The sequence below is a fragment of the Oncorhynchus tshawytscha genome, linkage group LG15 (genome assembly GCF_018296145.1).
Source record: "Oncorhynchus tshawytscha isolate Ot180627B linkage group LG15, Otsh_v2.0, whole genome shotgun sequence".
Classification (NCBI taxonomy): Eukaryota; Metazoa; Chordata; class Actinopteri; order Salmoniformes; family Salmonidae; genus Oncorhynchus; species Oncorhynchus tshawytscha.
This window is the reverse complement of record NC_056443.1, coordinates 34,169,827-34,182,182: the sequence shown is the minus strand read 5'-3', so window position 1 is coordinate 34,182,182 and position 12,356 is coordinate 34,169,827. Positions and strand designations below refer to the sequence as shown.

At 45.2% G+C, this 12,356-nt stretch overlaps 1 protein-coding gene across 1 annotated transcript; it reads left to right on the top strand.

The window, feature by feature from the left end:
- The first annotated feature begins 2,496 nt into the window (after window positions 1–2,496).
- paqr9 (progestin and adipoQ receptor family member 9) lies at window positions 2,497–7,347 on the top strand. The gene has a single exon (XM_024373882.2). The coding sequence runs from the start codon at window positions 4,964–4,966 to the stop codon at window positions 6,251–6,253; it is 1,290 nt and encodes a 429-aa protein (XP_024229650.1). The 5' UTR covers window positions 2,497–4,963; the 3' UTR covers window positions 6,254–7,347.
- Window positions 7,348–12,356: the final 5,009 nt, after the last annotated feature.

Genomic DNA, 12,356 nt, shown 5'->3' with positions numbered 1-12,356 from the left:
ACACACACACTAGGACACACACACACTGGCACACACACACACACTGGCACACACACACACTGGCACACACACACACCCACACTATGGCGCACACACAAACACACACACACACACACACACACACACACACTGGCACACACACACACGCTGGCACACACACAGGCGCGTGCACACACAAGGTTACTCTCAATGAACAGACTCAGGGCAGACTAACACTTTAGCTGAACTAGCCTTTTCATTAAAAAAGACCAGTCATAGACTCTTCAGTGATTGCCGTGCCAGTTTGTTTGTGGGTTTTACATTCTCAATAGTTTGTATTTGATGTTTTAATTATGTTTTAATCCTCCACATATCAACCCCCTAAGGGTCCCTTTCCTTCTATAAGATATTGTAGTCTACTGTTAACCACGTGACTGGTAAGATTACTTATTATGTAGGCTAGAGTTTGTGTGGCTGTGACATTCTTTATCTTGTACAGACAGAGAGATTAGAGGGGAGGGAGAGGGAGAGAGAGAGAAGAGAGAGAGAGAGCGAGAGAGAGAGAAGATATTTATTACATGTAACAATCAAGACCTGTGGAGAGAGAGATAGAGACAGAGAGAGAGAGAGAGAGAGAGAGAGAGAGAGCGAGAGAGAGGATTACATGTAACAACCAAGACCCGTGTAGAAAGAGAGACAGAGAAGTAATACCAGAAGATATTGAGAGAGAGAGAGAGAGAGACAGAGAAGTATACCAGAAGATATTGAGAGAGACAGAGAAGTATACCAGAAGATATTGAGAGAGACAGAGAAGTATACCAGAAGATATTGAGAGAGACAGAGAAGTATACCAGAAGATATTGAGAGAGAAAGTTCCTAAGCGTACAATACTCTTAAAAACAAATACAGAACGTAAATGATACAGTAACAAAACACTAAAATGACCAAACCCATATGCTCCCTCCCTATCCACCCCTATGCTCCCTCCCTATCCACCCATATGCTCCCTCTCTATCCATCCATATATTCCCTCCCTATCCATCCATATGATCCCTCCCTATCCATCCATATGCTCCCTCCCTATCCACCCATATGCTCCCTCCCTATCCACCCATGTGCTCCCTCCCTATCCATCCATATGCTCCTCCCTATCCACCCTCCCTATCCATCCATATGCTCCCCATTGCTCCCTCCCTATCCATCCATATTCTCCCTCCCTATCCACCCATATGCTCCCTCCCTATCCACCCATATGCTCCTCCCTATCCCTCCCTCTATCCATCCATATGCTCCCTCCCTATCCACCCATATGCTCCCTCCCTATCCACCCATATGCTCCCTGCCTATCCATCCATATCCACCCATATGCTCCCTCCCTATCCACCCATATTGTCCCTCCCTATCCATAACCACTTGACCCATCCCATCATCACCCAGCAGGATTTTGGAGACAACTGATTCCTGATCAGTTAATGAATTTAATGAATTCTAAATAACATGCTTATAAATCAATGGCCTCTGTGTGCCACCAAATGATTCTAGTTCAGTTTGTTTAGTCCCTCACAGTTCTATCCAAGTTAACCTCAGACAGAGGCTGTAGTGTATGCTATATGTGATAATGTGAAATGTCACAGCACGTTCTGAACTGCTCTGAAAACAAAGAAACTAAATGATCCACATGGCTGGCTGCCACTTTGAAATAATCAGCAAGATTGACCATTATTTTATTTATTTATACTGTCTGACATACGGGGGGATGGGTGGGTAGGGGGCTATGGAGTTGATGATGTCACAGTGGAGTACTCAGCTAGTGGAGATGATGATGTCACAGTGGAGTCCTCAACTAGTGGAGATGATGTCACAGTGGAGTCCTCAACTAGTGGAGATGGGTAGGGGGCTATGGAGTTGATGATGTCACAGTGGAGTCCTCAACTAGTGGAGATGATGATGTCACAGTGGAGCCCTCAACTAGTGGAGATGGGTAGGGGGCTATGGAGTTGATGATGTCACAGTGGAGTACTCACTAGTGGAGATGGGTGGAGATGATGATGTCACAGTGGAGTCCTCAGCTAGTGGAGATGATGATGTCACAGTTGAGTCCTCAGCTAGTGGAGATGGGTAGGGGCTGTGGAGTTGATGATGTCACAGTGGAGTACTCAGCTAGTGGAGATGATGATGTCACAGTGGAGTCCTCAGCTAGTGGAGAGATGATGATGTCACAGTGGAGTCCTCAGCTAGTGGAGATGGGTAGGGGCTGTGGAGTTGATGATGTCACAGTGGAGTCCTCAACTAGTGGAGATGATGATGTCACAGTGGAGTCCTCAGCTAGTGGAGATGGGTAGGGGGCTATGGAGTTGATGTCACAGTGGAGTCCTCAACTAGTGGAGATGGGTAGGGGGCTATGGAGTTGATGATGTCACAGTGGAGTCTTCAACTAGTGGAGATGATGATGTCACAGTGGAGTACTCAGCTAGTGGAGATGATGATGTCACAGTGGAGTCCTCAACTAGTGGAGATGATGATGTCACAGTGGAGTCCTCAGCTAGTGGAGATGATGATGTCACAGTGGAGTCCTCAGCTAGTGGAGATGATGATGTCACAGTGGAGTCCTCAGCTAGTGGAGATGATGATGTCACAGTGGAGTCCTCAACTAGTGGAGATGGGTAGGGGGCTATGGAGTTGCATTATCCCCAAGAGGTCACCCACTTGTCTTGTCCCACTAGAGAATGACTTATAAGTTGAAACCATGTCATGTCTAATTGAATTACTTTGATGAGGTTAGTGAGAACTTTTCATTCGATTTTTCTCCAATGGTGTTTTCTGGATTATATTGTTGCAATGCATTCTGGTTTTTTCGCTGTTTACAGTGTGGGGCTACAAAGTAACGTCATTCTTTCAACTGTTTGCTTGTTACAATCAGAGAGTCTATCACTCAGCTATGATTCCAATGTTTCAGGCTTTACTTTATGAATCCTTTGGGTTAGGCCACGTGAGTTCTTATAGAACGCCAGCAAAAAACACCTATATTGACATGTTTCTTATGAGTGCATTATAATTGGATTTTAAGGCTCGTATTAATATTCTGCTTGATATAATGTTTGTGTCATCATCACAAATCAACTGCATTATACTTTAAAAAAACACTTCAACTTCAACCAGTAAAATTCCTCTTTTGCTACAGCCTGTCAATGAGCGTTAGCATTCTAGTTAACAACTGATGCATCCAAAACAAGTTATTTTGCAAAGATCACAACCAAATATAATCTTAGCGACTGTTCAAGCAAGAATCAAACCCCCCAAGAAGTTATTTTGTTAAGAAGTTATAACGTAAATGTAGGCTTTGTTGAACGGGCACAGATGGCGATGGCTTACTGACTGCAGCCAAGAGTCGCGCGCAACGGCGAGTGACGTCATAATGTCGTATACTGGAAAGGAGTCTTTCATTTGAATGACGTCAGAGCTTTTATTTATAGTTAAAAACATGCAAACGCTTTTTTTGTTGTCGGCTGCCTGCTTATGTAGCCTAGTGCTTGTCACTGAACAACTGTGTGGCGCAGAGAGAGAGAGAGAGAGAGCGAGAGAGAGGCTATTCACCTCCAACCGGCACCAGCACAATGCATTATCTGAGCAGGTTGTACGGCGCATTCTAAACAGATAGCGGCACAGACTGTTCAGAGTCTACAACCACGGAGAAACAAACATCACAACAACCGGACCGTCTTGAGTAACGGAAGAGGAAGGTAGCCTTTTAGCAGCCTACCGCTACGCATGTTGACGCTATACTCTGTAACAATCCCCTGTTTTCTCTCGCTCTGTTCGTCTTTATCAAGGACTGCGAAGGACGAACGGGAAAGTCAAAAAAGTATTCGTTGAGATAGTCACATGACCTACAGAATTTACAAGCTGTCAGTACCGGCTCACGGAATGGAAAAGCTGTCCGGTCGGCGTCGGAGCCACTTGAAACGAATTGGGTAATAACGGAAGATCTTCATACTGGAAAACAAAAACAAATGGCAGAATAGATTAACACGAATTTACACGAACACGGCTCCATTCATGTGTTAACTATTTTCCCATTAGGTAAGACAAACCTGCATATTTGAACGGACGTGAGTGACCTTGTTTCAAGGGCTAGAGTTACGGCAACATCCCGTTTCTCTCTACATTCTCCGGGGGATTTATTTGGCACCAATGGCGACTTTGATCAAATTAAACCGGGAGGAGAATTCTGGACTAAAGACCTTGAATAATAAATAGTGCGCTCAACCGTGTGAAGTTCCTCTCATAGCCCCGCCTACCCCAGCATGACCCACCTGACCTAGTTTCAGAGGGATGACATTTCGAGTACCGGAACCTGTCTTTTGGCTTTGAAAGACAACACTTGACGTTCAACTCTGTTGAACCTTGAAGGACGTGAAGTGAGACGTATTTGTTTCTTCTCCCTGTACCTTTCACACAGTTTGCCGATGAATAACGGAAACGTTGCGTTATTATAAAGGCTGCGTTAATGTGTATTAGGCAATGATAGCCTATATCAAGGTCTTGATTGCTGGATGTGTCTAAATCTTTTGGATTTACTGGGGGTCAAGAAACAACTGAGAGGAGACATAATTATCACGAGTGTCCCTCTGAAGCACTGGATTTAAGTTCATTTCCTGTATAAGCTACCTCTGTAATTTCCTGTATAACACCTGACTTTTTTTTTAACATTTCACGTGCGAATAATAATTCTACTGACTCAGGGAATTTCATGCTCATGAAAACCATTTTCATTAATGGTGCTATAAGGATGACACTTTATGAAACTTGCATTTGATTTTCACACTGTTATTGAGATCAAAGGTTTGCATGAGAAGGGAATTGACAGGAAATCATCGCGGATTATGACATCAGATGCTGTCTGTCAATAATCAAGAGGACCGTGCTGTGATTGACAGCTAGATCAATAAAAACATATCAGCCAAGAGGATCTGAGGGCATTATTATGGCAATGACGACAAAACAACAAGTGCTTTTAAGGACAGAGCAAGTAGAGCGTGTTCAACCTCTCAACAGAGATTTATTGGAGCCAACCAATCATCAAACAGTCCGTCCTTCTCCTCGTCCAATCATGTTCTTGAATTGCGGCCAATTGCTACCACCCCTGCTGCGGCACGCGGATGTCCCAGCCCGCATCACTGAGAGCTTCATCCTGTCCGGTTACCGCTTCCCCAACTACAGCCTCGCCCAATGCCTGCTCTCGGCCTTTCAGCCCACCAATGAGACCGGCAACTTCTGGACCCATTTCCTGCCAGTCTTCATCTTTGCCTTCTACTTCCTGGAGCCGTTCGGTTTGGAGGGCGCTCCGCCCACCTCCGACCCTTTCTTCTACCCGCTGTGGAACTACTTCATGGGGGTGTTGTGCCTGCTGATGGCTAGCAGCATGGCTCACCTCCTCAACTCCATGTCTCTGGTCATAAGGGAGGTGTGCTTTTTTGTGGATTATGGAACCATCAGTGCTTACACCGTCGGGTCTTCGTTGGCCTATTACTACTATATTCACCCCAGAGCGGGGATCCTGGAATTGGGGATTGGGAGACACAACAACACCCACCAGGACCCTTCTTTGTCATCGTCATCATTGTCCTCAGCCATGCCAGAGTTCAGCGTGTTTTTCGAGACCTTGTACATCCCCAGCTCCTGCCTGGTGGCCATCATCTGTGTCTTGGCCTGCTGCAACACCCGCCAGCGCTGGAGGACCTACCGCTACATCATACGTACCCTGGTATTCCTTCTGCCCTTCCTCGTGGCCTCCACGCCCATCTTCTACCGCCTCCTCCACTCCTCCCCCTACCTGCCGACCTCCTCCTCCTTCTCCTCCTCCGCCTCCATGGCCCAGTTCTTCTGCCGACACTGCTTCTGGCTGGTGGTGTCAGCCCTGTTCAACATTAGCAAGATCCCTGAGCGACTGTCACCGGGTAGGTTTGATATCTGGGGGCATAGTCACCAGTGGTTCCACGTCTGCACCTTCCTGTCCATTCTCGATGAACTTCATATGATCAACGGGGAGGTGAGGGCTATACTCCTCCACCCAGTCCTGGTGGTGCCCCCAGCCACCCCTCCACACCTCCCCGGCCCCACCTTATCCTCCACCTACGGGGTGATGCTGGTCCTCCAGGCCTCCATCGCCTCCATCATCGCCTGGTTCTCCTGGTGCGCCAACAGCATCTACAAACCCCAGGGAGACCAGTTGGAGAAAGAGTTCCTCTCTAAAAGACATCTAAAGTGTCACTGATGTGGGATCTGATTTTGTTAAAGAGCTCTGATTTTATTTCTAGACGTAGGCCAGTCAGCTCGTAGATTAATTGACTTAATTTATTTCATCACTTGAAGAATGCAGCGCATATCGTTTCTGGAGGTTAGAGAGGATACCACTCACGTAATATAAAAAAGTTTTCATGTATTGTTTTAATGTGTAGTCACTCTGTAACATTCACTAGTTCTGTATCCTACTTTGTTTTCACCTTCACCCAGTGGTTTCCCCCTTTCCATTCTCCCTGGACTGTGTGGGTAACTTTAGCTTTACAAAGGGTAAGTGGCGGTCAACTAATATTCAAGGGTTTTTGTTTTTCAAGTTCACCATGGGGGTCCTATTTGGTCCACTGGATTAGGAACAGTGTTTTGTGGGGTTGGAACACCTTGGCGGTTCAGTCATGTCCCCCGGGGTTCAGTCATGTCCCCTGGGATTCAGTCATGTCCCCCGGGGTTCAGTCATGTCCCCTGGGATTCAGTCATGTCCCCCGGGGTTCAGTCATGTCGCCCGGGGTTCAGTCATGTCGCCCGGGGTTCAGTCAAGTCCCCTGGGGTTCAGTCATGTCGCCCGGGGTTCAGTCATGTCGCCCGGGGTTCAGTCATGTCGCCCGGAGTTCAGTCAAGTCCCCTGGGGTTCAGTCAAGTCCCCTGGGGTTCAGTCAAGTCCCCTGGGGTTCAGTCAAGTCCCCTGGGGTTCAGTCAAGTCCCCTGGGGTTCAGTCAAGTCCCCTGGGGTTCAGTCAAGTCCCCTGGGGTTCAGTCAAGTCCCCTGGGGTTTAGTCAAGTCCCCTGGGGTTCCAGGACTCACATTCTGCTCTAGAACAAGACGATAATTCTATTCCTTAAGGGGGGTTTAAGGTAGAGGGCATTGGAAAGGTGTTGTTACCCAATGCCCTTTAAATGTCACAGTGAGATTTAAGAAACGTTTGCTGCCATGCTGTCTTTTAACGCTTCCTTGATTAATCTCCTTCAACCTTCCTCCACTTCCCCTACCGTCTCTGATTATACCTCTTCATATCTCTCTCTCTCTCTCTCTCTCTCTCTCTCTCTGTGTCTCTCTCTCTCTGTGTCTCTCTCTCTCTCTGTGTCTCTCTCTCTCTCTCTGTGTCTCTCTCTCTCTCTCTCTCTCTCTCTCTGTCACTCTCTGTCACACTCACACTCTCTCTCTCTCTCTCTCTCTCTCTCTCTCTCTCTGTCACACTCTCTCTCTCTCTCTCTCTCTCTGTCACACTCTCTCTCTCTCTCTCTCTCTCTCTCTGTCACACTCACTCTCTCTCTCTCTCTCTCTCTCTGTGTCTCTCTCTCTCTCTCTGTGTCTCTCTCTCTCTCTCTGTCACACTCTCTCTCTCTCTCTCTCTCTCTCACACTCTCTCTCTCTCTGTCACACTCTCTCTCTCTCTCTCTCTCTCTGTCACACTCACTCTCTCTCTCTCTCTCTCTGTCACACTCACTCTCTCTCTCTCTCTCTCTCTCTCTCTCTCTGTCTCTCTCTCTCTCTGTCACTCTCTCTCTCTCTCTCTCTCTGTCACACTCTCTCTCTCTCTCTCTGTCACACACACTCTCTCTCTCTCTCTGTCACACTCTCTCTCTCTCTCTGTCACTGTCACACACACTCTCTCTCTCTGTCACACTCTCTCTCTCTCTCTCTGTCACACTCTCTCTCTCTCTGTCACACTCTCTCTCTCTCTCTGTCACACTCTCTCTCTCTCTCTCTCTCTGTCACACTCTCTCTCTCTCTCTGTCACTCTCTCTCTCTCTCTCTCTCTCTGTCACACTCTCTCTCTGTCACACTCTCTCTCTCTCTGTCACTCTCTCTCTCTCTCTCACACTCTCAATCTCACTCTCAAATTCTCTCTCTATATATATATATATATATATCTCTCTCACACACTCGCAATTTCTTTTTCCTTCATGTTATACTTAATCTCTCTTCATACTTTCTTGATACCTTCTCAAAACTCCCTGACATGCCACACACAGTTTAATTTCCTACCGCTTTCTTCGATCCCGGTCTGTATTACAACTGGCCATGATCGGGATTCCCATAGGACGGAGCACAATTGGCCCAGCGTCGTCCGGGTTAGGGGAGGGTTTGACTGGGGTAGGACGTCATTGTAAAATAAGAATTTGTTCTTAACTGACTTGCCTAGTTTAATAAAGGTTCAATAAAAGAAACAGGAAGTGGGGTAGCTTTTCCGACAACGGAAATAGACCAAGAAACCAGAAGGTGGAGCCCAACTTCATGTGCACTTTCTGAAGCCACATCTTCAAAAGGACTTTTACGTAACAGCATGTTTCTAACATGTTTCTGACGACGAATTGTTCATCTAACGTACTAGACTTTGTATTTACTGCTATCAATATCAATGATCAACTTCATACTATAACTGCATGTGCTGTACACCGACTGCACTGAAAAACTTTCCATACTTTATTTATGGTAAAGAAACAAGGGCCTGAAACAGCCAGTGATGGAACGTTCTTATTTTACCTGCGGTAATATCTATACATCTGAAGCCGTAGTGAGGATAGATACATTGTATAAACCACAGGAGGTTGGTGGCACCATAATTGGGGAGGACAGGCTCTTGGTAATGACTGGAGTGGAATCAGTGGAATGGTATCAGCAACATCAAACACCTGGTTTCCATGGTTTCCATTTGTTTGATGCCGTCCTCCCCTCACCAGCCTCCTGTGCTATAAACTCTTATCAGCAGATCATTGAGGATGTGTTACCCTGCTCAGACATTGCTGACACATGCCAGATCTTGATAGGTATTTTACCTAACATGCGTTATAGCAATCTGGGGCATGATGGCACAACCATTGGCTGATGCATGCAATGTCTGAGCAGGGTAACATGACCTGAATGTTGACAATGTGGACGATTGGATGAGACCACCAGGAAGAAACACTCTGGTTAGACTTGCACTCAACCAATCAGGTTACTTTCAGGAAGTTGTTGACCAATGAGACCCCTGAAGGATGATTGTTTATTTGTCTCTCAACCAAACCATGCAAATATTTGCATGAAATAGCCTCCTCTTATGTAGATAATTAGCAGTAGCACGTTTAAATACTCCTTCTGAATGTTCATTTGCTGGGAATGTAAGAGAGACAAGACATGCTTCTATCTTAGACAGACATACAGTAGATTAGCTAGCATAAACAATGATGTTATAATTGGTATGCTCCGGACATTCTCATGTCTCGTCCCCCATATCTCTGCTCTCCTTTCTCTTCCTGGTTATGGATTCTAGTTCTGTCTGTCTCTTCCTGGTTATGGATTCTAGTTCTGTCTGTCTCTTCCTGGTTATGGATTCTAGTTCTGTCTGTCTATTCCTGGTTATGGATTCTAGTTCTGTCTGTCTCTTCCTGGTTATGGATTCTAGTTCTGTCTGTCTATTCCTGGTTATGGATTCTAGTTCTGTCTGTCTCTTCCTGGTTATGGATTCTAGTTCTGTCTGTCTCTTCCTGGTTATGGATTCTACTGCAGTCTGTCTCTTCCTGGTTATGGATTCTAGTTCTGCCTGTCTCTTCCTGGTTATGGATTCTAGTTCTGTCTGTCTCTTCCTGGTTATGGATTCTAGTTCTGTCTGTCTCTTCCTGGTTATGGATTCTAGTTCTGTCTGTCTCTTCCTGGTTATGGATTCTAGTTCTGTCTGTCTATTCCTGGTTATGGATTCTAGTTCTGTCTGTCTCTTCCTGGTTATGGATTCTAGTTCTGTCTGTCTCTTCCTGGTTATGGATTCTACTGCAGTCTGTCTCTTCCTGGTTATGAATTCTAGTTCTGTCTGTCTCTTCCTGGTTATGGATTCTAGTTCTGTCTGTCTCTTCCTGGTTATGGATTCTAGTTCTGTCTGTCTCTTCCTGGTTATGGATTCTAGTTCTGTCTGTCTATTCCTGGTTATGGATTCTAGTTCTGTCTGTCTCTTCCTGGTTATGGATTCTAGTTCAGTCTGTCTCTTCCTGGTTATGAATTCTAGTTCTGTCTGTCTCTTCCTGGTTATGGATTCTAGTTCTGTCTGTCTCTTCCTGGTTATGGATTCTAGTTCTGTCTGTCTCTTCCTGGTTATGGATTCTAGTTCTGTCTGTCTCTTCCTGGTTATGGATTCTAGTTCTGTCTGTCTCTTCCTGGTTATGGATTCTAGTTCTGTCTGTCTCTTCCTGGTTATGGATTCTAGTTCTGTCTGTCTCTTCCTGGTTATGGATCTTGTTTAGTTCTGTCTGTCTCTTCCTGGTTATGGATTCTAGTTCTGTCTGTCTCTTCCTGGTTATGGATTCTAGTTCTGTCTGTCTCTTCCTGGTTATGGATTCTAGTTCTCTCTGTCTCTTCCTGGTTATGGATTCTAGTTCTGTCTGTCTCTTCCTGGTTATGGATTCTAGTTCTGTCTGTCTCTTCCTGGTTATGGATTCTAGTTCTGTCTGTCTCTTCCTGGTTATGGATTCTAGTTCTGTCTGTCTCTTCCTGGTTATGGATTCTAGTTCTGTCTGTCTCTTCCTGGTTATGGATTCTAGTTCTGTCTGTGTCTTCCTGGTTATGGATTCTAGTTCTGTCTGTCTCTTCCTGGTTATGGATTCTAGTTCTGTCTGTCTCTTCCTGGTTATGGATTCTAGTTCTGTCTGTCTCTTCCTGGTTATGGATTCTACTGTCTCTTCCTGGTTATGGATTCTAGTTCTGTCTGTCTCTTCCTGGTTATGGATTCTAGTTCTGTCTGTCTCTTCCTGGTTATGGATTCCATTGCTATCTGTGTTTAGTTCTGTCTGTCTCTTCCTGGTTATGGATTCTAGTTCTGTCTGTCTCTTCCTGGTTATGGATTCTAGTTCTGTCTGTCTCTTCCTGGTTATGGATTCTAGTTCTGTCTGTCTCTTCCTGGTTATGGATTCTAGTTCTGTCTGTCTCTTCCTGGTTATGGATTCTAGTTCTGTCTGTCTCTTCCTGGTTATGGATTCTAGTTCTGTCTGTCTCTTCCTGGTTATGGATTCTAGTTCTGTCTGTCTCTTCCTGGTTATGGATTCTAGTTCTGTCTGTCTCTTCCTGGTTATGGATTCTAGTTCTGTCTGTCTATTCCTGGTTATGGATTCTAGTTCTGTCTGTCTCTTCCTGGTTATGGATTCTAGTTCTGTCTGTCTCTTCCTGGTTATGGATTCTAGTTCTGTCTGTCTCTTCCTGGTTATGGATTCTAGTTCTGTCTGTCTCTTCCTGGTTATGGATTCTAGTTCTGTCTGTCTCTTCCTGGTTATGGATTCTAGTTCTGTCTGTCTCTTCCTGGTTATGGATTCCATCGCTATCTGTGTTTAGTTCTGTCTGTCTCTTCCTGGTTATGGATTCTAGTTCTGTCTGTCTCTTCCTGGTTATGGATTCTAGTTCTGTCTGTCTCTTCCTGGTTATGGATTCTAGTTCTGTCTGTCTCTTCCTGGTTATGGATTCTAGTTCTGCCTGTCTCTTCCTGGTTATGGATTCTAGTTCTGCCTGTCTCTTCCTGGTTATGGATTCCATTGCTATCTGTGTTTAGTTCTGTCTTCGTTTTAAGAATTATGTCGTCAGTTAATGGAGAAAGAAAGAGAAAGCATGTCTTGTGTTTAAAATGTAAGAGTCTGATCTGATTCATTTATATCAGGGCAAGCCGTAGATATACATAACAGAGTTCTGGAAACTATCCTCCATTTCAGCTCCAAATTTCCAATCCCAATCTCTATGGATAACTCTATTTCTGGGTAAATCTTTGAGTCTTCTTGGTTTTGCCCTCTCCCACGCCCTGAGTTTATTTGCACAGTGACAGTGGACCAGGCCTGTCCCGTCTTAGAGATGAAGTGCAGTGAGGAAAAAAATAATGTCAAAAAATTTGTCCAAGTCAACGTGGATTTCCTTGTTGTTATTACTGTCATCGTCCAATTTGTGCTTCACTACAAAGCCTGAGATTTGGATTGAATCCCAAATGGTGTGCTGTATGTTGCTCCTAGCCTGTGTGGTTGTCAGATGTGTTTCAGCTTTTGCCCACTTTAGTAAGTAAACTGCTTTTGTTGACTCAAACATTGGTTGGTTGTAGTGACAGTGCCATTGTGTCAATAATGAGGAAAGCCAAA

Excerpts from the sequence above, each read along its gene's own strand:
- paqr9 (XM_024373882.2), top strand. The coding sequence starts at position 4,964 with ATGGCAATGACGACAAAACAACAAGTGCTTTTAAGGACAGAGCAAGTA.